At 45.4% G+C, this 24,235-nt stretch overlaps 3 protein-coding genes across 4 annotated transcripts in view; 2 read left to right on the forward strand and 1 right to left on the reverse strand.

Annotated features, from left to right (window-relative positions):
- Positions 1-6,875, reverse strand: part of jak3 (Janus kinase 3 (a protein tyrosine kinase, leukocyte)) — a 12,457-nt gene extending 5,582 nt beyond the window's left edge. Inside the window, 15 exon segments of the mRNA XM_029500259.1 lie at positions 1,533-1,684; positions 1,867-2,005; positions 2,076-2,200; positions 2,418-2,505; positions 2,597-2,728; positions 2,797-2,921; positions 3,232-3,412; positions 3,611-3,722; positions 3,811-3,968; positions 4,063-4,185; positions 4,491-4,785; positions 4,879-5,024; positions 5,305-5,422; positions 6,466-6,583; positions 6,677-6,875. Of these exon segments, the coding sequence (XP_029356119.1) occupies positions 1,533-1,684; positions 1,867-2,005; positions 2,076-2,200; positions 2,418-2,505; positions 2,597-2,728; positions 2,797-2,921; positions 3,232-3,412; positions 3,611-3,722; positions 3,811-3,968; positions 4,063-4,185; positions 4,491-4,785; positions 4,879-5,024; positions 5,305-5,422; positions 6,466-6,583; positions 6,677-6,875 (2,211 nt within the window).
- A 4,479-nt stretch (positions 6,876-11,354) lies between these two features.
- Positions 11,355-16,621, forward strand: slc5a5 (solute carrier family 5 member 5). The gene is made up of 16 exons (XM_029500538.1): positions 11,355-11,720; positions 11,810-11,875; positions 12,029-12,080; positions 12,243-12,310; positions 12,492-12,646; positions 13,134-13,274; positions 13,351-13,480; positions 13,693-13,781; positions 13,898-14,010; positions 14,110-14,180; positions 14,323-14,409; positions 15,137-15,339; positions 15,535-15,632; positions 15,788-15,873; positions 16,070-16,165; positions 16,547-16,621. The coding sequence occupies exons 1-16, from the start codon at positions 11,355-11,357 to the stop codon at positions 16,619-16,621; spliced, it is 1,896 nt and encodes a 631-aa protein (XP_029356398.1).
- A 3,397-nt stretch (positions 16,622-20,018) lies between these two features.
- cluap1 (clusterin associated protein 1) lies at positions 20,019-24,050 on the forward strand. 2 transcript variants are annotated; one of them, XM_029499705.1, is made up of 13 exons: positions 20,019-20,096; positions 20,425-20,491; positions 20,574-20,685; positions 20,787-20,871; positions 20,980-21,159; positions 21,541-21,636; positions 21,773-21,856; positions 21,961-22,094; positions 22,277-22,418; positions 22,766-22,838; positions 22,930-23,040; positions 23,132-23,181; positions 23,744-24,050. In XM_029499705.1, the coding sequence occupies exons 2-13, from the start codon at positions 20,470-20,472 to the stop codon at positions 23,918-23,920; spliced, it is 1,266 nt and encodes a 421-aa protein (XP_029355565.1). In that variant the 5' UTR covers positions 20,019-20,096; positions 20,425-20,469; the 3' UTR covers positions 23,921-24,050. The 2 variants fall into 2 exon arrangements, with proteins under 2 accessions (XP_029355565.1, XP_029355566.1); XM_029499706.1 differs by lacking the exon at positions 20,019-20,096 and having other exon boundaries at positions 20,112-20,491.
- The last annotated feature ends 185 nt before the right edge of the window (positions 24,051-24,235 follow it).

Here is a 24,235-nt window from a genome sequence, read left to right on the forward strand (position 1 = left end):
GCAAATGAAACACTTTCATTATTTGACTACTGTACAGTTTGTTTTTGATTCAAGATATCAGTTATGATGGCACAACTGCACTCTTATTTTCCCCCGGAACCCCCAGAACCCAGAAACAGATGAATAAATGCTGTTATCATGTTTTTTTGTCATTGGGACATAAACTGGATCTCATAGAGACACCCCCCCAAACAGGACTCTGAAAATGACGTCTAAACTTGGTTGACTCAAAACGAACAGAAAGAGCTTCATCTGCTGCTGAAGCCAAATGTTCCCTCATTTATCACAGAAGTTCCTGATAAATGGATCTGAGGGCCGTAATGTGACCTGGATGGAGCAGGGCCGTGTCCAGGATGCAAACAGAGACACGAACCTGAGCTTGTTGGAAACCATATCAGCGGCTGCTCACACCTGCTGCTCCTCTTAGTGTTCCCAAAAGTTTATAAGTTAATGACGACAACCTGAACCCAACAACTGCTGAGCACACAACACGTCAGAGTTCCCTGAAGGAAGACATCAGAACTGGATCCGCACGCTGGTTTTCATGGTTGTGTGTTCATCAACGGCTGGATAACACAAAAATCTAGTCAACACTTGGAAGATACATTGAGTTTAATCCTTCCGCCTGTAACTCTGCATGAATTTAAAATAACCACAATTAGGGTTTAAAAATGACCTAAAAATCAGCACAACAGATAACACAAAAAGGTAATACAGACAAATAACACAAATAGCTTCGTATATCAAAGACAATAATAAAAGCTACTAATGAAGAATTGTCTTTACTCCTTAAAGGCTGCTGAGGAAAGCTGAGTGTTCACCAAAGATCTGAAGGTTTCTGCAGTTTGAATATTTAAAGCTCGCACAGAATCGTAGCGACGGTCGGCTGTATTTGTTTGATGGTTCATCCAAGATCATCTGGGTAGTATTCTGGGGCCGAACCAAAAACGGACCAAACAATCTAACAAAGATTAGAGTTCGCATCAGCTTAACAGATGAAACCAGTCTGGATAAAAATCACTTTTAGAAACTGACACTTCTTCTTTCTGCCGTCAATCAGCAGCTTCCAGTTTTTATCCCCACAGACCCACCGAAGTAAAACAGAAGGTTTCAATTCTGAACCCACAGAAAGATCACAAGCTTCAATCTAAAGGCCACAGAGCGTTTCCCATCAGCCTCCTGGACTCCAGACAGACCTGCCTGAGGACCGGAGGCTTAACGCTCATTCTTCTTTTTATGTGATGCCAGCTTCTTATTTGTAATATGTGATTTGATTCCATTTTTAATGTGTGCTGTGAACGATCAGCTGCCTGTAAGTCATACTGAAGTATTTTGTGCCGATCTGATTCCTGTTAAAGCTCTCAGTAAACTCTCGAAGTAAAGATTGGTCTCAGATATTGGAAAATGGTCTGCTGATGTCGTACTGTCCGACTCCTTCATGTTTCAGAATATTTAACAGTCTGGATGTTAGAACTGAAGACAAACACGTGAAAACTGTAGTGTTCAGTGTGGATCTCTGTGTGGGGGGGCACCTGCTTCAGGTCCCAGCCTCGCAGAGGAGCATTTCCATTGTTGAAGATCTCCCACACGGTGGTGCCAAAGCTCCACTTATCACACTCCAGGCTCAGGTTGTCTGGGGCCTCCAGCAGCTCAGGGGCCACCCAGGGGATCCGGTCCAGGATCACTGCGAGCAGTATGAACTTGTTAGAGAGACGTGTTTAGTGTTCATAGAGTGAAAAGGTGGATAATTAATGCTGTGAATGTGTTCATTTTCTCAGGCTGCTCTGTTTGTTTGTTCACTGGATGAATTTAAAAGGACAGATGTGATGATGTCACAGGAAGGTCAGAAACCCGTGCGGTCTTTACCGTCCCTGCCCAGCATGGCCACGCTGATTCCCGGGTCACTCAGCTTGATGAACGGCGAGCTGCCATGCGACGTGTCTCCTTCTCTGGCCAGCAGCAGGTTTTTGGCACAGATGTTTCCATGAATGATGTTTTTCTCCTCCTGCAAGGCAGCAGTATTCATGTCTCTGTGCGCTTACTGCACTTTGTTGCCTTTCTGTCTTGTGTCTCACCAGAAAGTTGAGGGCGGCGGCGAGCTGCTTGGTCACATCCAGTTTCCAGCTCACTGACACAGATCGGCCTCTCTTCAAGTAAAGGTCGAGGGCCCCGTACTTGACAAACTCCTGCACCATGATGTCTGCAGAGCACAGCAAGGTTTGTCTCAACAGCTGCACTTCAAACCAAACACATTCAGAACTCCCCGCCATCACAGGGACTCATGAGTTGGAGGCCATTTTCTTATGTTGTTGAAGAATTACTTCAAGTTTAAATTTCTCCAACTTTATGAGCAGAAAAATAAGATCACAAATGAATAAAATGAAGTTTGTAGACCAGCAGAAGGAGCCTGAACTCACTTTTCACTCCTTCAACGCTGATCCCAAAAACATGCAGCAGGTGTTTGTGTGAAATCTGACTCATCAGGCTGGCAGCTTCAAAGAATGACTGACAGACAGAAAAGACAAGACAGCAACACCTTTTTAAAAGGACTTAAGGCTAACATTGATTTTCTGTGTTTCCATGTTGTGGAACAAACCTCCCAGCAGTTTTTGTGAGCCACATCCAGCTCCTTCAGCAGGACTTCTATCTCGTGTTTTTCTCCATCATGGATGTCGACTTTGTACCCTTTAAAGATGCGGGTGAAGGATCCCTGTCCGAGGCTCTCCTCCTAAGTCACACAGAACACACCTGAGTTTCCTCCTTCATCAGACAGTGAAGTCGTGTTTACACACTCACCCATTTCAGGTCTTTATATTTGATCATGTGAAACTGGATGCGGTTGAATTTATTCCTCTCTGGTGTTGGAGAGCCGGGAGTCTCCACTGAGTTGCTGTTGCGGATGATGATTAGATTAGTGAGCTCTGAGGAGACAGAAGAACAAGTCACCATCACTCAGATAGGGTTTCCTGTTAATGTGCTCAGTGTCTGTCATTTCAGGGAATGTTTCAAAAATGGAGGCATCATTCAAAAGGTCTGATTTCATTAAAAGAAAATATATCCTGCTTTATACAGCAGTGTAAACAACATGCAGCCAACCAAGACCTGACGTCTTCGTCTGTGATGCAACGTTTGGATAAATCTGTCGGCAGAGCAGCCCACCATGTTCAACCGTTATCTGCAAGACTACATGAAGACACAGACTAACTGGTGTTCAGGGCTCGGGAATCGAACCTTTGGGCCGTGGAGGACAGCAGCGGGCCAACATGACAGGCACTTCGGCCAGCAGTAGCTTGGTGTGTTGGTAATAGCTGGTCAGCTTCCTCAGGCTGGGAAAAGATTTGTGGACTCCAGGAAGACTGTAGTGCTCGTTCTTAATGATGAGACAGTCTTTATAGTCGAGTCCCAGAGGGGTCTGCGGACAAACAACCAAAACACTGACTGAAAAGAGGAGTCTGGAAAGATCCAAGTTTCTCTTACAAGCTCCTGCTCCTTGACACTTTAGGTCCATTTTAACTCAGAAACAGCATTAAAGTAAACTTTGATAACTTTACTCATCAACTAAGACAAAAAAACTAAATCAATTTCAGGATGGAGGTCAACTAAGCGTTACCTGAACACACACAGTGAGGAAGAAGTTGTCATAGTTGTTCGGACTCTGCCGGAGGAGGAATGTTCCGCCTTTAAATCCAGATTTTTTCAGCTTGTGGACCGCAAAGTCAGACCTGATCCATCAGGATGGGAGACAGATATGACAAAACAGATAAGTGCGGGTTTTTCCCAGCAGATCCAGTATTTATCAGAAAGACTCACGTGATTGGACCGTGGCAGTGGCTTTTCAAACCCTCCAGGATACTCGGGGGGGCGATGTCCTGACAGAAGAAGTGGCTGGAGTCTGTGGTCAGCCTGAAATAGCCATCAACGAGTGACACGAACGAAAGCGCCTCTTTGAGACCCTGAAACTTCACTTCCTGTGGAGCCAATCGGAGCAAACAGGCTCGGAGTTTAAATGATGAAATGACCTGGATATTGGTCAGCTGTCAGAAAACGTCAGGTGTCGCTCACCAAACATCTGTCGTCTCTGCGGGTGACCACCACCATCCGGCCGTCCTGAGGAAGTTGCTCCTGACAGATCCTCGTGATGCTGATGTCGATGATCTCTTGGAAATCACAGAAGGTCTGCCACTCCTGGAGAAGAAGAGCAGAGGTGAACTGAAGGACCGTCAGGATGGAGACAGGGCCGCAGAGACGGCTGAACTTTCAGGCTCCAACATGAAAAGCCAAATGAGTTTCACAGAGACCAGGTGATCCGGATCGACCAGAAGACACAACATAGAAGACAGGAAGGGGGCCAGACAGGAGGGCCTGTCCTCTGTCCGGTCCCTCTGTTCTCAGACCTGTCCCCCGTCCCTCTGTCCCTCTGTCCTCAGTCCTGTCCCCTGTCCCCCTGTCCCTGATCATCTAATCCAGCTAACCTGAACTCTTGTCCTTACCAGGGAACTCTCTGTGTGGCAGCTTCCCCTGGTCTGAATTCCAGTTTCTCCAGAAACCCGCAGCAGGCTGACGGCTGACTTTGAATGGGCGTCCACCTGGAAGGTTTCAGTTCCCAGAGAAGGTTCGATTCCTGCCAGTTCAATCAGGTACTTGAGTTTCAGGCTGCACTCGTCCACAGATGAGTTTCCGAGCTTCCTCAGGAAACACTTGAATGTGTTCCTGATCCGGTACCGATCCAGGCGGTTCCGTCTCTGGATGTCATGGCGGTGGGACTTAGGAAGGCAGGACTTGTAGCTGAACAGGAAGAGGACATGTTTGATTGACAGTAAAATCTGAGAGTGAAGAAGGACAGCCTGACTGGCTCAGAGAGAGCTGTAGAATCAATACCTGACCGTCTTGCAGAGATCTCTGACAGTCTGATGGCGCTCTTTAGCCATCCTCCATAAGTCCAGCACGGCGAGCCCCAGACATTCCTCCTGAGTGCTCAGAGGAGGAGAAACTCCGGCCTCGCTGCCAATAAAGTCACTTCGCAACTGGAAACCAAAAGACATAAATCACTGACACACAGCATCACGTTTCTTCTGTGAGGAAATATTCAGCCTGAATGTATTCTCATATCACTGGAGTCCCAAAATGAATGATTGCTGTTGGTGGGCTGAAGAGAAGCAGCTCATTGGACGATGCAAACTTATTTCTACTTTACCCAAAAAGACTGAGAATATTTCCTGGGTGATCCTCAGTTATGACCAGGAGAGAGTCCCAAAATCAGAGTCAGCACGTCTGTCGGATTACATCGGACATGCAATAATTTACCTGAGCAAAGAGATAATCGATGACGCTGCAGTCCAGAACCGGACTGACTCTGTCTCTGGTCAGACTGTAGCGGTGCGATGTCCTCGGTCCTTGTCCAAACCAGTTAGCAAAGAAAAACCTGCTCATAGATGGACAGAGTGTGAGTCTGCATGTGATTCTTTGGTAACAACCTTCATCGTTTTCAGTTTTGATCTCTGAACTTTGACTGAATTTACAATTGAATTTATCAAAAGACACCAATCATCCAGAACATCACGACCACCTGTCTAATGTTTGGCAGGTCCTGACTCTGGAGGTCTGGACTCCTCTAGTTCTCTGAAGTCCTGGAAGTTGGGAGGTGGAGCCTTTGTGGATCCGGACTTATTGGTCCAGCTCATCCCACAGATGCTGGACTGGACTGAGTCAACACCTTGAACTGGTTTTAAGGTTTTAAACCTCCTGAATGTTGTTTGGTGAGACAGGGAGTCTGATCCTGCTGAAAGACACCACTGACATCAGAGAAAACTATTTCCATGAAGACCTGGACATGGTCTGGACCAGGTTTAGGTCAAAGTAACATCTACATGGAGAAAAGACTGAAGGAGTTCCTGCAGGACTTTGTCCAAAACATAACACTGTCTCCACCAGATGGTCTTCTTCCCATAATGCATCCTGGTCCAGGACAGAGACGTCACGTGTCCCCTGTAGGAGGTCTTGGTGGTGGACTGGGTCCAGCATGGACCTCCTGACTGTCTGCAGGTCCACAACAAACTGTGATTGTTTGTTCTGACAGCTTTCTATCAGAAGCGGGATGGAACCACTGACAGTTTGAGCTGCAGCTCTTCTGTTGGATCAGACCTCACGGTCCATCAGTGACCTTTGACCCCTGACCCTGTGGTCCAGTGGTTTCCTTCCTTGGACCCCCTCTGGTAAGTGCTGCCCCTTGCAGACCAGCTGCAGAGTTGGAGAAGCTCTGACCGGTCGACACATCACAGTTCACATAAACTTCACCTGCTGCCTCATAGCCCCCGCCCACTGACAGGTATCCATGGTAACCAGGTAATGCCTGTTATTGTGTTAGTGGTCGTAATGTTATGGCTGATCAGTTTCACCTGTTCCTTCGTGGAATCTTTAATCCAGAGTGACATCAAAGACCTTTGACATGTTCAGGCCTTCACCTACCGGACTCTGAAGTGGACGTCAACGTTCTCGTCCGAGTTGAAAATGTGTGATGGAGGAAACCAGAAGGAGAAATCAGATGATGCCAGTCCAAACAGGTTCAGGTAGACTGGGAGGATTCCTGGAGAAGAACCACAGAAATCCTGCTGATCACTGAGCTCAAGAAGCTAACTAATGTACACATACAGTGACACGGACTTTGGAGACACTGTACCACATTTCTTTCCTGCTTGGATGCAGACGTTTTCCGCTGAGATCTGTCCAGATGATATCAGGATTGTTGTGGCCTCCTTGGTGGGAGGGAAGAAGTACAGGTGGACCTGTAAACTGGGACCAGTGTTGGAACCGGACCTCTGGCTGCCTCCCCGGTCTCTGAGGACCAGAGGGGCCAACTCCTCCTCACTGTGATCCATGAAGCCTCCTGAGGGTGAATCAACAACCACAACAGGAAATCCTGCTTGTCTCTGATGGTGGCGTCGGCTGATTCAGATGATCTGAGGAGCAGTTTTCAGGTTAAAACTGTTTATCTGGAATCATCTCCACCAGCAGATGATGGAAATGATGATGGAAACGGGAACTTTCACACAAAGCATCACAAACATCCTGCTGTAATTCACCCCGTGTTCTTCGTTACCTGACTTCACCCATAGGAAGAGACTGCTTTATGTCATTGATCATACATGTATGTTGTTTTTATTTTGAATTTCAGTGAGTCATAACATGGTCTTAGTGTCGAGTTGTGTGTCAGTGTGTGTGAGTTCCCTGCCACTATGAACCATGTTGTTAAATGCGTATTTGTGGGGATTACTGTCACATCACACCGAGCAGGTTTCTCTCGTAGCTACATTTGAAACACATGATACTCTGAATCATTATACATTAGTTTACATTCACACAACTGATTTTCTTCAATACAAAACTCAACTAAACTAAAATCAAACTATGACAGACTTTAACACTGACACTGAACGTCACGTTGTCCACACTGAGGCTTGATATCAAGTGAAACTGAAACTCCTCACAAGTCAAAGCAGCTTCAAACTGATGGATTATATAAAAAGTTGAACTGTTACCTTCACATCAGAACGGCCGATGTCCTATTTCATCATCATCTCCTGTAAACCAGAACTTTACTCTGTCTCTTCTCGGTACAAACTGTGTGTGTGTGTGTTGACAGGAAGTTCAATTTCCTGCTTCAGAGCAGACGCATGAAGAACCAACAATGACTGTTTTCATCCCACAGAACGAACGAACAGTTAGAGAAGCAGATCATAAACCCAGATTATTATTCTCCTCTTTAATTAATGAACAGCTTTGTTACATCGAAGTGAACAGCCTCTTTAGAAAACGCTTCTTTAAATGGAAAAATGAAACTACCCAAAGAATCCATTAATATACTGAAAAAAATAGATCTATTGATATATATTAGTTGTATTGCAGACTGTAAACTGCAGACTGAGACCATAAACTCATCAGGAAAATGTTTACTGAGGAGGAGGGACATTTTCCCATAGACTTCAACAAAGTCTGACTTCTTTAACAGACCATCTCTACTGATGGTCCTTAGAGAGAATGAAGCTTTCACAGACCCAGAGTCCAGGTCCAGGTTCAGAGACATGACAGAACCAGCAGGTCCTGGTCCAGACTCTGTTCATTCAGGCTCAGCAGGACTGATATCAAAGAGATTATATTCTGGATCAGGTCAGTACTGTATGTGTGGTGTGGTCCGGTCTGCAGGTCCAAGGTTCTGGTCTGAGTTCTAGGTTCAGAATGTGACTCACAGTGAATGAAAGTTGATCTTTAGCAGGAATCAGCTCGTCTGTGATGACAGGAAAAGAGAAGCAGCTGACCGCTGAGGTCTTTATCAGCTTCCTTTTCGATCTGTCAGAAAACCACCTGCTTCCTGTTGGCTCTCCGACTCAACTGTGTAATGTCACACCAATTTCACTTTCTGTTTGGAAAGTATGGATTGTTACACGGCTGAGTGGCGACTGCTGAAGGCCGTAGACGTATGACATCCAGATAAACCGGAGAAGCTGCCATGACGGACAGATTCTCCAAACCTCCATTTGGTTTGGGATTAGATCCTTAAAACTTCTGTATTTACTGTTAATTCTAAATTTCTAACATGTTTGCTACCTTAAAAAGGCGAATCAGTCTGTTCCGTGTTTAAGGTGGAAACATTTAGCTGTGATGTCGCCCAAAGTGTTTTCATCAGACGGGCCTTTGACTCTTCGACTGGATTTAACAGATGAGTTCAACCTCCACACAATGTGACAATATGACATCAGAATGAAGCTTTAGGGCTCAGAGTCCAGGTCTGGGTTTATGGTTCATACCAAATTTAAGGCCAAAACCACAAGAGCCATCTTCATGTTTAAAGTCAGCACTGAACGATGAAAGTAAATTAGTTCAACAAAAACATGGCAAAGGCACATTCCCGCCACCATGGAGACGTAAAAGGAGCCGATCTCCATCAGCTCGCTGAGGAAGTTAAATTGCTGATCAGCTTCTGACTCATAACGTCCAACAAACCAACTCAAGCTTTTGGTCACAAAGTTCAACAGCTGTTTGGATTATGATGCATCGGAAATTTACCACAAATACAATTTTGCAATTTTGCTATTTCATCAGCAGCAAACCTGGAGATGATAAACACAGCTGGTGATGAACAGCTGGAGAGCCAAGTGGAGCTGACAGAGTAAGAAATGATCCAAACTGGACTCGTTCTACATTATTTTTCTTTAGATAAAAAAGTAGATCTTCCCTCTCAGCGTCTTCGTTCTTACTGGTCCAGATGTGTGTGTGATTGAGACAAAAGTCCAACATGGAGACCAAAGGTTGGAAACGTTCACACCAAGAACTGGCTTTTATCATCAATGCCTCGTCTCGTGAACTTTTATCGTTCAGACATTACGACACACTCCACACTCTTTAAGCTTCATTCCTAAACATTGTTCATACTTGATCTCTGCTCTGAGCCAAGAAACATTTGGGTCCATAACTAATGGCCAGCTCTCTGTGGACCCTGGACGGGTTTTATGTCTGTCACTCTGTCGTCTCATTTCAGAGAAGACCTGGACCTGAGAGTCTCTTAGTACCTCCAAAGATCCCGTCTGACCTCTGACCTGCAGTTTTACAGTTTGAGCTTCAGCCGCAGTTCAAAAGCAGTCCAGAATCTGATGCTGTGTTTTTACAGGTTGAGTTTCAAACAGATGAAACAAGATATGGCCTGTTTGTTCAAGAACTTTAGAGATACTGGAAGGTGAAGTTTGTGACCTTCAGACAGTCAGACCAGTTCCTGTCTGTTGCTAAGCTAAAGTAAGGCTTTACTTCCTCAAGTACAAAGACGGACAGGAAAGTTCTGTTTGAGGTTCTTCAACATGTTCATCCTCAGACATTGTGCTTGTGGATGTTGTTTTCAGGCGTCATAAACTCTGAGCAGCAGTTTGGGCTGAAGTCTTTGGGCAGTCTGGTCCAGACGGCCTCCTGTGAGGATCCAGGCAGAAGACTGAAGCTAAGACGGCTCCTTTCTGAGACTGGATCACAGGGACCAGATGGAGGTTCTTTTGCCGACCTTGGTGCTGGATGGCTCACATGAATCTGAATCATTTTCTGGACTGAAGTGACAATTAGATCTGACTCATTCAGTTTTAGAAACGTTGCAACATTAAGCAATTAAATTATTTTCCTGTTCAGTGTTTATTTGAAAGATTTTCCAGCTTTAGAGCTGAAAACATTTTTGTAGAAAATAAAAGCTTTAAATATTTTTATCCTCAGCTTTGTAAGTTTTTCACTCTGTCCCGTTTAAACTTTATCAAAAACACATTTTAAAGGAAAATGGATGAATAAACAGAGAACAGAACACACACACATACACACCCACACACACTCCTTGCTTGTGGTCATGTAGGATGGTTCCTCCTCCTACTCAGCAGCACATACCTGAGTGGCTTTCTGAGGTGGGGGGGTCAGTGCAGACTGAGCATGTGCAGTGCCCCACTCCGTCCTTCTTATGAACAGCCAGCTTTAAGGTGGGGGGAGGAGTCGGCTCTATCTTCTGTGAGCGGCTGGGCTGAAGGACTGAACCTGCTGTGAGTCTGTTTTCATTCAGTTACAACAATAATCTGAACTGACTGATTTAAACTAAACTGCATGTTTGTTCACATTTTATCATCAGTCTGAAGCCTAAAACGCACTTAGCTGAAAAGGAGCGCTGCAGGACTTCACGTTTGACTTTGTGAGATTTAACATTTTGGTTTTTAAGTGAGGAAAAAATAAAAATGAATAGATAAGAAGCAGTTAATCTCCAAGTTTAAATATCCTTTATAAGTATTCAGTTATTGATGAGTCATTATTTTAATTAGAATTAATTTGGTGTTTGTGTTAATAGAAGAACTTTAATCTGAAACAGGAAGGTGGTGTTGATGTAGTTAATACGATGAAGCATTAACTGCTTCTGACTGCAGCTTTGATTGATGATGGAACACGTCTTGACCTTTGACCTGCAGGTTATTTCCTCCTGTTAAATGAGAAATTATCAGTTTCCTTTTTGGAGAAAAAATCACAGATTTTCATCACAGCAGGAAGTTTTAGTTCTTGGTTCGTTCTTCGGTTCGTTCTCTTCTTATCAGCAGCTTCTGTGTGAAGTTCAACTTTTTTAACCCTTGAAGCTCAAATCGAGGAGATTCTTCAGGAGCTGAGAGCTGCTGCACAGAGAGGAGAGCTCCGACATCCGGACCAATCAGAAGGTTCAGCGCTTCTCTGTTCCTCAGAAAACTTCAGCTCAAATGTTTTAGAACTAAATATGGATGAATTACCTGACAGCTGTTTGCCCTGACAGATCCACCTGAACCTCACCTGAACTAGGAGGTGACTGTCACAGTCAGATGATGGATGAGCCATCAGCCACCAACTGTTACGGTCCAGGCTTCGTCATTGCAGACTACGTCGTGTTTGCCGCCATGTTGTTGGTGTCTATGGCGATCGGACTCTTCCAGGCTCTGAAGAAGAGAGGGGTGGACACCAACGTCGATGACTTCTTCACCGGCGGCCGCAGCATGCCAGCAGTTCCTGTTGGGCTGTCGCTCTGTGCCAGCTTTATGTCAGCGGTTCAAGTTCTGGGCGTTCCTGCCGAGGCCTCCCGCTACGGCTTCAAGTTCCTCTACATGTGTCTGGGCCAGAGCATCAACTCCCTGCTGACGGCGTACCTCTTCCTGCCCGTGTTCTTCCGCCTGGGCATCACCAGCACCAACCAGGTCCACCGATCAGCACCCAGCACATCACATTCTAAGTTTATGGGTTTGGCAGAATGAATATTAAAGTGGGGGTGTCTTTCCTGTCACAGTATCTGAAGCTGAGGTTTGGCAGAGCAATGCAGCTCCTGGGGAGTGTTCAGTTTCTCGTAGCAACGGTAAGACCGACGGCGTTCACCGCTTCACCAAAGAATCACTCTCAGACTCTCAGATCTGGACTCAGACTCCTTTCCTTTCATTTCATTTTTAATTTAAACTTTTTCCTGCAGTTTGAAGAGTTTCCTGATTTCTGTTTTGTTCCCTTTCCTCAGCTGCTTTACACAGGAATCGTCATCTACGCTCCGGCCTTGATCCTCAACCAAGGTGAGACCTGATCACCCTCCTGTTTGTTTCTTCATTCAGTTTGTGACTGTAACTCAAATAATCAGCATGAGATGATTCAGTCCAATATTTCTGAATCATAATACAACAGCTGCTGCAGGACGAAGTTAAATCAAAATGATATTCTGTGTTTTCTTATTTCAGCTACTGGACTCAACATGTGGGTGTCGCTGTTTTCTACAGGGATCATCTGCACTTTGTACACCACGTTGGTAAGAACATGCTGAATTCTGATCCAGAACATTAAAACCAGTCCTGACCCTGTCTCACCCTTTTATTGTTGTATGTTTTATTTCATGTTTATGTGGTTTTTTTCCTGCTGCTTCCTCCTCTGAGCTTTAATGATAAGATTATTCTAAGTGACCTGGGATGAACCAAACCTGTTTGAAACAGGGCGGCATGAAGGCCGTGATCTGGACCGACGTATTCCAGATCATTGTCATGTTGTCTGGCTTCTGGGCCATCTTCATCCAAGGGACGGTCCTGGTTGGCGGTCCTGCTCAGGTCCTGGAGATTGCCAAGAACGGATCACGCATCAATTTTGACGAGTAAAAATATTTTCATTTCTACACAAAAACACATAAATATCTGTGTGGGTGGAATCGGTTCAGTTGACCTCAGGGGTCAAATCAAATCAAATCAAATCAAATCAAATCAGATTTATTTGTATAGCGCCAAATCATAACAAAGTTACATCAAGGCACTTTACATAAAGAGCAGGTCTAGACCAAAGTCTTTATAAATTTATTTAAAGAGACCCAACAGATCCCCCGATGAGCAGGAAAAACTTCCTTTGAGAGGCAGAAACCTCGGGCAGAACCAGCTTTGATCATGTGATGACAGCAGGGTGTGGCCAAAAGCTCCAGAGAAACTATCTGTATATTTCTTGATAGTATCTACTTTTTGATACGACGATCGACACATGATGATTCATGGAAAAGATGAACACTTTCATTCAGGTGCTGGTCCTGGATCTGGTTTCCATGTATGTACTCTGCAGCAGAAACAGTAGTGTGTCTGATTTGGGCCCCCCAGTTTCAGTGTGGACCCGCGGCGGCGCTACACTTTCTGGAGCCTGTCGGTCGGGGGGGCGTTTGTCTGGTTGTCCATGTACAGTGTGAACCAGGCTCAGGTGCAGAGATACATCTCCTGCAGAACGGAGAGAGATGCCCAATGGTGAGTAAGACTCCGCCGCTCTCCTGTGGATCCGCCCCCTCCTGCGGATCTGTCACTGAGCTGGTTCTGGTTTCAGGGCCCTGTTTGTGAACCAGGTGGGTCTTTGCCTCGTTGTGAGCAGCGCAGCCGCCTGCGGCATCGTCATGTTCGCCTATTACATCAAGTGTGACCCTCTGAAATCCGGAATCATCTCTGCTCCGGATCTGGTACCAGATACTCTTACTGATCCACCAGACAAGCATCCCATCACTGATTTCATTTAAATCAGGGTCCAGTTTCATTCATATTTTCTATAAAGCACAACACAGGCTGATTTTATTTTACAGATTCGTATTAACGGAATGAAGCTGTTATTGATCGATCAGATGTGTCAGATCTTTGTTCAGTTAATTGAAATACTGTCTCTGGTCTCCTGCAGTACATGCCATACTTTGTGTTAGACATTTTCCGGACTCTGCCTGGCTTCCCAGGTCTTTTCCTGGCCTGCGCGTACAGTGGCACACTCAGGTATTTGATTCCAGACTTCATGCTGGTATCTAAACTTATTCCAAGATGAAAAGTTTTTTTTCTAAGTATCAAACATGAATGAATGAAAAACCTCCTCCATCTGTTGTCTTAACCAGCACGGCCTCCACGAGCATCAACGCCATGGCTGCTGTGACCATGGAGGACCTGCTGAAACCACATCTGGTCCACATGACCCAGAAGAAACTGATCCTTATCTCCAAAGGACTGTGTAGGTGGACTCTCGCTGACAGGATCATAAATGGTTTTAAAACCATCATCCTCATCACCTTGATGTCAGACTCGATTCGTTTTGTCTTCTCTCTTCCAGCCTTCCTGTACGGAGCTGGCTGTATCACTGTGGCCGCCCTCTCCTCCCTCCTGGACTGGGGAGTCCTGCAGGTTGGGACCTTTAATCTGTCACGCGACCTCAGTCTGTTCTCACGCTGCAGAATATCAAGAGCTTTGGAGGAACTCTTCCATGAAAGGAGCTTAAAGAATTGATGAAATGCTGAACAATGAGCAGATTTGTTGTGATCCTCAGGGGTCGTTCACTGTCATGGGTGTGGTCAGCGGTCCATTACTGGGCGTGTTCATCCTCGGGATGTTTGTTCCAGCAACCAACAAACTGGTGAGTGGAAATGAACAAACTTCAAATCCTTCAATCTTCTTATATCAATAAGACTCACTGACAAATAAAAGCTCCATTCACCCATGTGCTGTTATAATAGTAGTTTTGTTATTGTTGTCCGACATTAACACACATGATCTGTGTGATTGTGGTGTTGGCATCCACGTTAGTTTGATTGTCGTCAACAAACAGGATGTGTATTGTTAGTCAACCATTAGAGATTAGGGCACAAACAAAAGTGTCAGATCTGTCTGCAGATGTTGTCTTGTCAGCCTGGTCTTCACTGGGTGACGTGTACAGACACACAAAGGGGAACTGTGTTGTTCTGTTGAGCATCAAACATTTAAAACCAACTCTGGCTTTTTTTTACCAAAACAATTAAACTAGCCAAAGTTCGTTTTTAGAATTGATGTGAGTGAGTTTTGCCCGAATCAATGTTAGTCCTGTTTAATATTTAATATTTAATGAGGTCAGGGTTAAAATCATTAACTCAGCATCCCCTGTTTATGGGATTTATTTATCTTATTATATTTTATGCTTTTATTACACTGTTTTTTTTTTCTTTCTTTCTTTCTTTAACCAGAAATGAAACAACAAAGAGTTTGGTCCAGACCTGCTCTAAATGTAACGTGCCTTGATGTAACTTTGTTATGATTTGGAGCTATACAAATAAATCTGATTTGATTTGATCTGAACATCCTCATCTGTCCCTGTCTGTCTTCTTCAGGGGGTGTACTCGGGGACCATTGTGGGCTTCTGTGTGTCTCTGTGGCTGGCCATTGGGTCCACCCTCCACCCGCCCGGTGAAGACACCATGGGTGTCTTACCCAGCTACACGGACCATTGTCCACCCAGCAACCTGACCCAGACCAGTGGGTCCCCCCAAGATCAGCACTCCATCTCCACCCGGCTCAATCCCAACAACCAGGGGTCAGTGACTTCACCGTACAGCGACAACGGAAGGAAATCTGCAAGAATTCAAAACAAATTTGAGCATTTTGACTCAATTTAGAATCAAATTTTTAAATTGATTTGTCACAAAGAGAAAGGCTCTAAATGAACTGAATGTCAGAACTATAGAAACGTGAAGCTGATTAACTTTCTGACGTCCTGTTCTGCGAGCAGGGGGCTGCTGAACTTCTACTCCATGTCCTACCTGTACTTTGGCGCCATGGCAACCAGCTCCGTTGTCTTGGTGGGGCTGATAGTGAGTTACGCAACAGGTGAGAAGATTAACAAGCCACTGAAAGACCTGCTGTCTCACATAGACAGTCCAGTCCAGTCAGTGTCACCCATTGGTGATGAAGAACTGTCTTGTTGTCACATTGACTGTAAAGTGAATAGATTGTGTGATTGTGTTGATTCTCTTTACATATAGGACCAACAAAGAGGAGTCATGTTAAAGAGGGTTTATTGTGGTGGGACCTGAACAGGAAGCAGCTGGTGGTCCCGTCAGAACTCAGAGTAAGAGCCATGTTTTTAGGTCTTTATTGTGCTTTGATGACTGGATGAAATGAAATAGAGATCTTAGAAATGCTCCTGTTTTTGGGATGAGTTGGTGTAGGAGTCAGGGGTCAGAGGTCAGCTGATTTCTACCGGACGCTGTTATTCAGTCATGTAAAGCATCAGATAAAGCATGGATATGAATGTTTGCTCTCAGGCTGGAAGCATGTCCAGGATGTTCCCCTCTTGTCAGCACAATGCATGCAGGGATACGCTGCCATCACCTGGACAGGACCTGAACAGGAACGCCAGGGTGAAGAAATCAACTTTTTATACTATAACTTTAATTCTGAAGTTTGACTGTTAATAACCCCCTTTCTTTAATGGGAGCCTGTTTCTGCTGAAGTGAACTGCAGAGGACTTTGTGTTTCCTCCATGAAGGAGAAAAGACCAGAGAAGACAGGAAGCTGAACTCCACTGCACAATTCACTCCTTCAGCTACAGAATCTGTACCAAAAATCTAATAAGCATCTAAATTAAAGCATTCTAGACTCTGACAGTGACACATGAAGAATGTGTCCAGGATTCCTATTTCAAAATCTGAATATATAACAGAAGAGTGTGTGTGTCTGAGTGTATCCATCAGTGTGTTTTATTCATCATCCTGAAATCAGAGTTCTGTTCTGTTTCTCAGGGAGACAAAACTGAAGCTCAGATGGTCCCTTTGAGGAGTCTGCACCAAGATGAAAAACAGCTGACGGATGAGTAGTTCATGAAATCACCTCTCAGAGTAATCATGTAAAGTACCGGCCCTTTTCCTTTTTTCTGTTCCACATTAAGAATGAATTTAAACATGTGACTGGATGACGAGAACGTATGGACGCTCATCAGACCTGCAGCTCTTATTGGAATTCCTATAATGATGAAAGACTTTCATCAGGACACTGTCCTGGTATGTTCCATATCTGACGCTGCACACCTGTACGTCAACCAGCAGGTGTGTGTGTGTGTGTGGCCTCCACTGTGTGAATCTGAATCATTGTGTTTGTGAATAAATTATCTGAAAGGAATAGACTTCTTTGTGTCTGTATGACTCGGGTTATAGATATAACGCTAATAAATGAGAGACATCCTCAAGAGAGGAAGACAGGAATGTGTTTTTAACAGACTGGCGCTTAAAAACATTCAGTCAACACCAGTAAGGAAGATATTAACATACCATCAAATACAATATGTAAACCAAAGCAGCTGCAACCTTTTCAGTAAAGGTAAAGTGTGTCCTAACTTACTCACGTTAGCACATTAAGTGTTGTGCTGCCAGTCTCCATAGTTTGGTTCAAGACCTGCAAGGATCAGAGGATCATTTTTATATTTTCCAGTCAAAGTAAAATGCTCAAAAACTGACTGAATGCACAATATCTGTGGATATTTCTCTACCCAGTCTGATTTCACCAGTGTTCCTTCCCCAGGACGAGGCTCAGTCAGTCATTGCACAACTTTGCACATTAATAAGTACATATCTTGTCTGTGACACCTGTGGTGCAATTACTAATCACTCCAGTGAACTGGAATTGTGCGGCTGCCTTCAGGGATGTTCTGGCTCATAAGTCATAGGTTGTTAATGTGTCATGACCTACAGTGAGTTATGGTAGCAACTGATATGAAACTGACATACTTTCTGCTGCTCAAAGGTTGTCAAACAACACTGAAATTTCTGGGAAGTTTTTTTTTTTTTTAATGCCTTTACTTCCTGAAGTTTTTTTTAAGGTATGGTGTTTGTGATAGCGTGATAAGCTCATACTTGTCCCCTCATGCTGCCAACATGAGGAGCTGCTGCAGCTTTTTAAATCCAGTAACTCTTTCTGGAGCCTAAAGACTAAACTACAGACTAAGACCATAAAGTCATCAGGAAAACGTTTACTGAGGAGGAGCAGGGACATTTTCCCATAGACTTCAATACAACCTGACTTCTTTAACAGCCAGTGGAGTCGCCCCCTGATGGTCAGTAGAGAGAATGAAGGTTTAAGGCTCTTCACACCAGAGTCCAGGTCCAGGTTCAGAGTCAGTTGTTTCTATTGATCCTGAAATCATCAAGAACTACAGACTGCGAGAGGAAGCCATCTTAGTTTTTAAACGTAATAAAGAGTTAAAACCTTCCTGTGTCACAATAAAGACACAAACTGCCAAAAAAAAAAAATCACTCTTAAACAAAAATGACCTTCACCTTCAGACCAGAGTCCAGGTCCAGGTTTCAGGCAGTCAATGAAGCAGCAGCTAAGCTGTTTCATAACCAGAAGAACAGGCTGACAGCATGAATGTTCAGTAAACATGGACCTGATCCCGGACCTGACCTCGGACCTGATCCCGGACCTGATCCCGGACCTGATCCCGGACCTGACCTCGGACCTGACCTCGGACCTGACCTCGGACCTGATCCCGGACCTGATCTCGGTTCTGATCCCGGACCTGATCCCGGACCTGACCTCGGACCTGATCCCGGACCTGACCTCGGACCTGACCTCGGACCTGATCCCGGACCTGATCTCGGACCTGACCTCGGACCTGACCTCGGACCTGACCTCGGACCTGATCCCGGACCTGATCTCGGTCCTGATCCCGGACCTGACCTCGGACCTGACCTCGGACCTGATCCCGGACCTGACCTCGGACCTGACCTCGGACCTGACCTTGGACCTGATCCCGGACCTGATCTCGGTCCAGGAGACTCTGATGTTCCAGGTGTGCAGACAGCTGCAGCTCAGCCATCATGGCTGCCAGAAACCAGGAAGTACACAGCAGCTCGTGTCACGTGACGTTCATTTATTGCATCTCGTACTTTCGTACGGTGTCCTCATACAGAGTGATCAGCCCCCCCCCCCCGGTAACACTCCGGACCGGACTCCGGTGTGGGTTCGCTGCCGGTCCTCACCACTCATCCGCGGCCCTGTTGGAGTCCTCGTCGGCCACGGCGCAGTCCAGGCGCTGGACTCCGGGCAGGGCCAGGTCGGTTCGGTTCAGCTTCTGCAGAAACGAGGAGAGCAGCCGTTTGTTTAAATGGTCCGTCAGGGTCCGCTCCTCCTCCGCCGGCTCCTTGGCCCCGTCTTCCTCGGCCTCGGTGTCCGCTCCGAACTGAGCAGGAGGCGGCCGGCTGTTCAAGGACGAGCCGTCGGGCTGCTCGTCCTCCTCGGGCTCCAGCTCCGTCCGGCTCCCGGCGTCCGGCACCGGTTCCGTCTCCATCCGGGATATCAACGTGGTCTGCAGGGCGGCATTCTCCAGCTCCTTCAGCCGCTTACTGTGGAGGCCGCAGGGAGGCTCGTTCCCGACCGGGCTGAGGCTGCCGTGAGCCGGCTCTCCGGTCTGCTCCATCTCGGTCTGAGTCTGGAGCTCCGGAGGGGGCCGCGGGGGCGCCGCCCTGTGGCCGCTCCGACACCACACAGTGTCCCTCCGGAGATCAGGCTCAGGCCTGATTATTGTCTGCATTTATCCTCATAGTTCAACACCACAGGGTGTGTCAGCTTTTTATTAGATAGATGCAGTTATAGTCTTATATTTGATTTTAATTTTTATTTCAGTGCATGCTGTGACCATCAGTAGTCACTGGCAGAGAGTCAAGAGAGTTTCTGTGCAAATCCCTGGAAAGATGGGAGTCCAGATAGGTTTCCCAGCAGAGGAGCTGAGTCAAATATGGGGTAGATAGTGACAGAATGAAAGAGAAGCTCAGTCCAATTTTGGCGTCATGATGTGACCCAACACGACCTGGCAAGTGAAACCACACATGCATGTGGGCATCTCCTAAATATGAGTGAGACCATCACCAGGGCCCAGAGTTGGGTCAAGCCCGCCAATCTGTGTGCTGGCCTGATTATAAATTATTATTAACACCAAACATGGAACCAGCCTGTTTTATATTGATTCTACAAGACTGAATTTCCTATATGTTCATCCACTCTGTAAGCATTCCTGATGACAACATGTATATCTTTATTAAGTCAGCACAACCGATACACTTTACTCTCTACACTCTACTCTCTACACTCTGGGGGAATACAAAAAGGAATATACAAATATCCAAAAGGACTACGAGCATATTATGGAATAGAGTCCGCACATGGGCCACAATTACGAAACGCAAATTTCAGTCTGTTTGACCCCGTCGACCTTCCGTAGAAAATTCAGTTTCCATAGAGACCATCTCTGTCTGCTTGGAGGGAGGACGTAACGGGAAATAAAAAGATCTGTCGAAGGTGTAGATAATAATATAATGTCTGAGCTGTACCTTCATCAGGGCGGGGAAGGAATAATATTTGTATACACTAATCTGTGAGGACACGGAGCCTTAGTTTTCTCCGCTAACGGCAGCTAACTGGCAGCTAGCTCTCTCTGCTAACGGCAGCTAGCTGGCAGGTAGCTCTCTCTGCTAACGGCAGCTAGCTGGCAGCTAGCTTCTAGCTCAGCCTGACGCCTCTGTCTCTCTGTTAAACACAAACGGCCCCGGTGGCTGACACTCAGGTTGTGGTGGAGCTGACGGACAGATATTCGTGTGTTAACATACAACACCCTTGTTGTTTGCAGCAGGAAGAAGCAGCTCATGGTCTGCTGCAGTGACCGGAGCTCATCATGTCCTTCAGAGACTTGAGAAGTAAGGCCCCCACAGCCGTGGACCAGCTGTCTATGTGTTTGTTTGTGTCACAGCGGTGATGAAGTTGTGTCTCCTTTGACAGACTTCACAGAGATGATGAGGGCTCTGGGTTTCCCCCGGCTCATATCTATGGAGAACTTCAGGACACCAAACTTCACTTTAGTGGCAGAAATCTTAATCTGGCTGGTAAAGAGGTAAGACTGAGCTGCTTCTCAGGACCCCCCCCCCAGATCAGATCAGCAGACACATTATGTTGGTAAAGGAAGCTGAGAAAATTTGCTTCTTTTTTGTGTAGATATGAGCCTCATATGGATATTCCCACTGACGTGGATTCAGAGTCAGACAGAATATTCTTCATCAAGGCTGTGGCCCAGTTCATGGTGATACCTTTCTTATGTTTAGTCCAAATGTACAGTTCATTCAAAGCTGCTAAATGCCTTCTGCTGGTATTCTGTGTTAACTTGTGTCTTGGTGTCTCCTGTGTTCAGGCGACTAAGGCTCACATCAAGCTGAACACAAAACGTCTCTATCAGGCCGACGGCTACGCGGTCAAAGAGCTGCTGAAGATCACCTCGGTGCTGTACAGCGCCATGAAGACCAAGCAGATGGCACTGGATGACCAAGTAGAGGAGGAAAACAACAAGTTTAAGTTTGATCTTAGCTCAAGGGTGAGCTGCAGCTGTTACTTTGGGCTGACATGAAGTTGAGACAGTGTTAGCATATAAGACAGATGAAATGAAACAAAAGACAGATGTGCTGTTATTCTTTTTTGCATCACCCCCCTTGAACAGCAACGAGTGGGTCACTTAATTCTGACTCTAATGCATGTAGATGCTGTGATTTAAAAACCTTTGGTTGAACCAGAATCTGATTTGTTGCCTTTTCAACATGCAAGGGATTTCTTTTGATGATTGCTTTATACACAAAAGGAAACAGAACAGACTTAGTAGTGAGGAGCTCAGGAAGTACAGTCATTGTCTTGGCGTAGTTTCCTTCACAGAGTTTCAGAACTGAAATACTGATGATGTCTCACTGTGTCTTCACTGCAGATCTCAGATCTTAAAACAGCTCGACAGCTGGCGTCCGAGGTCACGTCTAAAGGAGCGTCTCTGTATGATCTGCTGGGGAAAGAGGTGGAACTGAGGGTGAGAGACATCAGTCACTGCCACACCTGTCCTGCTGTTCTGATGCTGATGGGGCAGCAGGCTGCGGCTTCAGTGCCCTGTTTGTAAAAACATTGCTGTCAGTGATGCAGGTGATTCCTCTTTGTTGTCCCAACAGGAAATGAGAACTGCTGCTCTTGCCAGACCTCTGGAGATCAACGAGACCGAGAAGGTGTTGAGAGCTGCCATCAAGGAGGTTTTGGTACGTTGATGAGTTAGATGATTCTCGTTTATTAAAATTAAGGTTTGATTTCAGATGTGAAATGACACAGACTCTGCTGCTGTGTCTGTTTGTTCACCATGAAGCAAAGTGTGGAGAAGACAAAAGACATGCTGAATAATGTTGTCTCGGATGAGAACAGTCTAGATGCCAAGATAGAAAAAAAGAAGCAGGAGCTGGAGAGGAATCGGAAGAGGCTGCAAACACTGCAGAGTGTCAGGTGAATTTGAAGTAAAGGTAACGGGGATGTCTCCCCTCTGCCTCAGCTAATCACATAAAGCACTCACTCCTTCAGACTTCAAGCCGTGCTGTTCTTAAGATTTTTTCTTCAATTTTATTATCCTCCTGTGACTTTAATGTGTGTGGACATCATGGTTTCCTGCTTTTGGTTGACCTTTTCAGACCAGCCTTCATGGATGAATATGAGAAAATTGAGGAAGATCTGCAAAAGCAGTACGATACTTATGTGGAGAAATTTAAGAATCTCTGCTTCCTGGAGTCTCAGCTGGATGAATACCACAGACTGGAGCAGGAGAGGTTTGAGGTGTGTTTCTGTTTCAGTGATGCTCAGTAAAACCCAGAAAGATCTATTTACCTTCAAATATGAGCTTGAAAACACAGAAATTTAAATATGATATGCCATAATAGATACAAGTACATTAAAATGTTACCATGAACAAAAACCAAGTAATTCAAGAAGATGCCATGTCAGGTCATTCCAGGTGATGATGAGACAGAATCACACTTTTCACTGGCTGATGAAACCAAATGGTTCAAATGGAATTTTAATAGACAATATAACAAAGAAAGCTCCGATTCTAGATGTGACAGATGTATGACAACATAAAGTTCTGCTCTTGAGGTCATCTGACTTTGTGTGTTTTTCTGCAGGAGGCTGAGAACACGCTGAGGATGATGCAGCACAAACTGAGGGAGGAGGAGCAGGATCTAATGAGAAGCTCCTGTGAGGCTAACTAGCTCCTGAACGTAATGGAATAATCTCATCAGTTTCATCACTTGTTCTTGGTTTCACACACTTCTTGATGTTTCTGCAGTAAAAGATGAGGATTCGGACATGGACGTCCCAGAGGACGAAGGTTCAGACAGCGACATAGAAGAGTCCCGACCATGTAAACCCCGGCCCACCAGAAACAGCATCATGGCAGGTACATGGGCGAGTTACGGCCATGTGTTTGTCATCTGATTTTATGACTTCCATCTGCAATACACTGAGCGCTGCCTCTTGTGTCTACCCAGGAAGAGGAGCGCGGTTCATCGGTACCATGCAGGGTGGTGACAGTGACGAGGTCAGTGAGACTGTCTTTAGTTTGTTGGTGCTGAATGATCTTGAACATTTGAAGACAACCTCATCAGATTCACATCCTGTTTGGTGTCAGTATCTCACCTTTCACTGTCATTCGTTTGTATTTTGAAAGCTGTCTTTAGCTGCCTCCAAAAGGTTGATTCTTTCTGCCAGAAAACACCAGAAGGGAAAGGTTTGTGCTGGACCAGGATCTAGTTCTCTCCTCATTTCCCTGACTTTTTTATGGAAAAATCCATTCGTGTGACTCTCATTGCTCAGAGAGCTGCTACAGCCTATATTTGGCTGTGGACTGGATTTTTCCTTTAAACCAGGAGAACCGTTTGGTTGTCCCTGTAGAGGTCTGACACCTGATGGACCTGATCCAGTTCAGTCCTTTTTGTTGTTCACTCTGTGTTAGATCCATCAGTCAGTTTAAGTTGTGATGAGCAGTAGGCTGGTTTGATGTGTAGCTGGACTGAAGACGGGCCGTCTTTGTTGGGGCTCAGCAGCAACTTCAAGGGTGATTCTGAAGTTTGTAGTTGTGATCATGTGACCTGCTGTTTCAGAGCGAAGACAGCGAGATTGATGTGGATGAGGATGATGAAGAAGATGAGGAAGGAGACGAGGAGGAGAGCAGGGATTTGGACGATGACAGTTTGGAGGGTCCAGGCTCCAGAGGTGATCGGCCAACCAGAGGGGCCATGAGACCCCCTCTGTTGGAGGAGAGTGACAATGATTTTTGAGTGAAGGATAATTGTGGATCTCTTTACTCAGAAATATGTAGAGCTGTTCCATTATCTTGAGTTTGAAGCTTAAGCATGCTTCCTATTTTTTAATATTTCTGTAAACTGGTTTCCAAAATAAAGTATGAAGAACTGATTCTGTCTCTTTGTTGACTGAATTGTTTATTTTATACTCCATAATATTCATGAGGACAAGTTACTTTAACTGATCTGTGTGCTTTAGATAAATGTTGTGTTGGTAAATTCAAACCATTTATGCTCAATAAACCAGCAAAGATTACTTTGAGATGAAAAAGATGCTAAAAGTTCGTGACA

This window comes from Echeneis naucrates, chromosome 4 (assembly GCF_900963305.1).
Source record: "Echeneis naucrates chromosome 4, fEcheNa1.1, whole genome shotgun sequence".
NCBI classification, from domain to species: domain Eukaryota; kingdom Metazoa; phylum Chordata; class Actinopteri; order Carangiformes; family Echeneidae; genus Echeneis; species Echeneis naucrates.

Bases quoted from the DNA above. Each gene is read 5' to 3' on its own strand.
- slc5a5 (XM_029500538.1), top strand. From the start codon at position 11,355: ATGGATGAGCCATCAGCCACCAACTGTTACGGTCCAGGCTTCGTCATT. The intron at 12,081-12,242 runs GTGAGACCTGAT...TTCTTATTTCAG, and splicing joins GGCCTTGATCCTCAACCAAG to CTACTGGACTCAACATGTGG. The intron at 14,011-14,109 runs GTAGGTGGACTC...TCTCTCTTCCAG, and splicing joins CCTTATCTCCAAAGGACTGT to CCTTCCTGTACGGAGCTGGC.
- cluap1 (XM_029499705.1), top strand. From the start codon at position 20,470: ATGTCCTTCAGAGACTTGAGAA. The intron at 20,492-20,573 runs GTAAGGCCCCCA...CTCCTTTGACAG, and splicing joins GTCCTTCAGAGACTTGAGAA to ACTTCACAGAGATGATGAGG. The intron at 23,182-23,743 runs GTCAGTGAGACT...CTGCTGTTTCAG, and splicing joins AGGGTGGTGACAGTGACGAG to AGCGAAGACAGCGAGATTGA.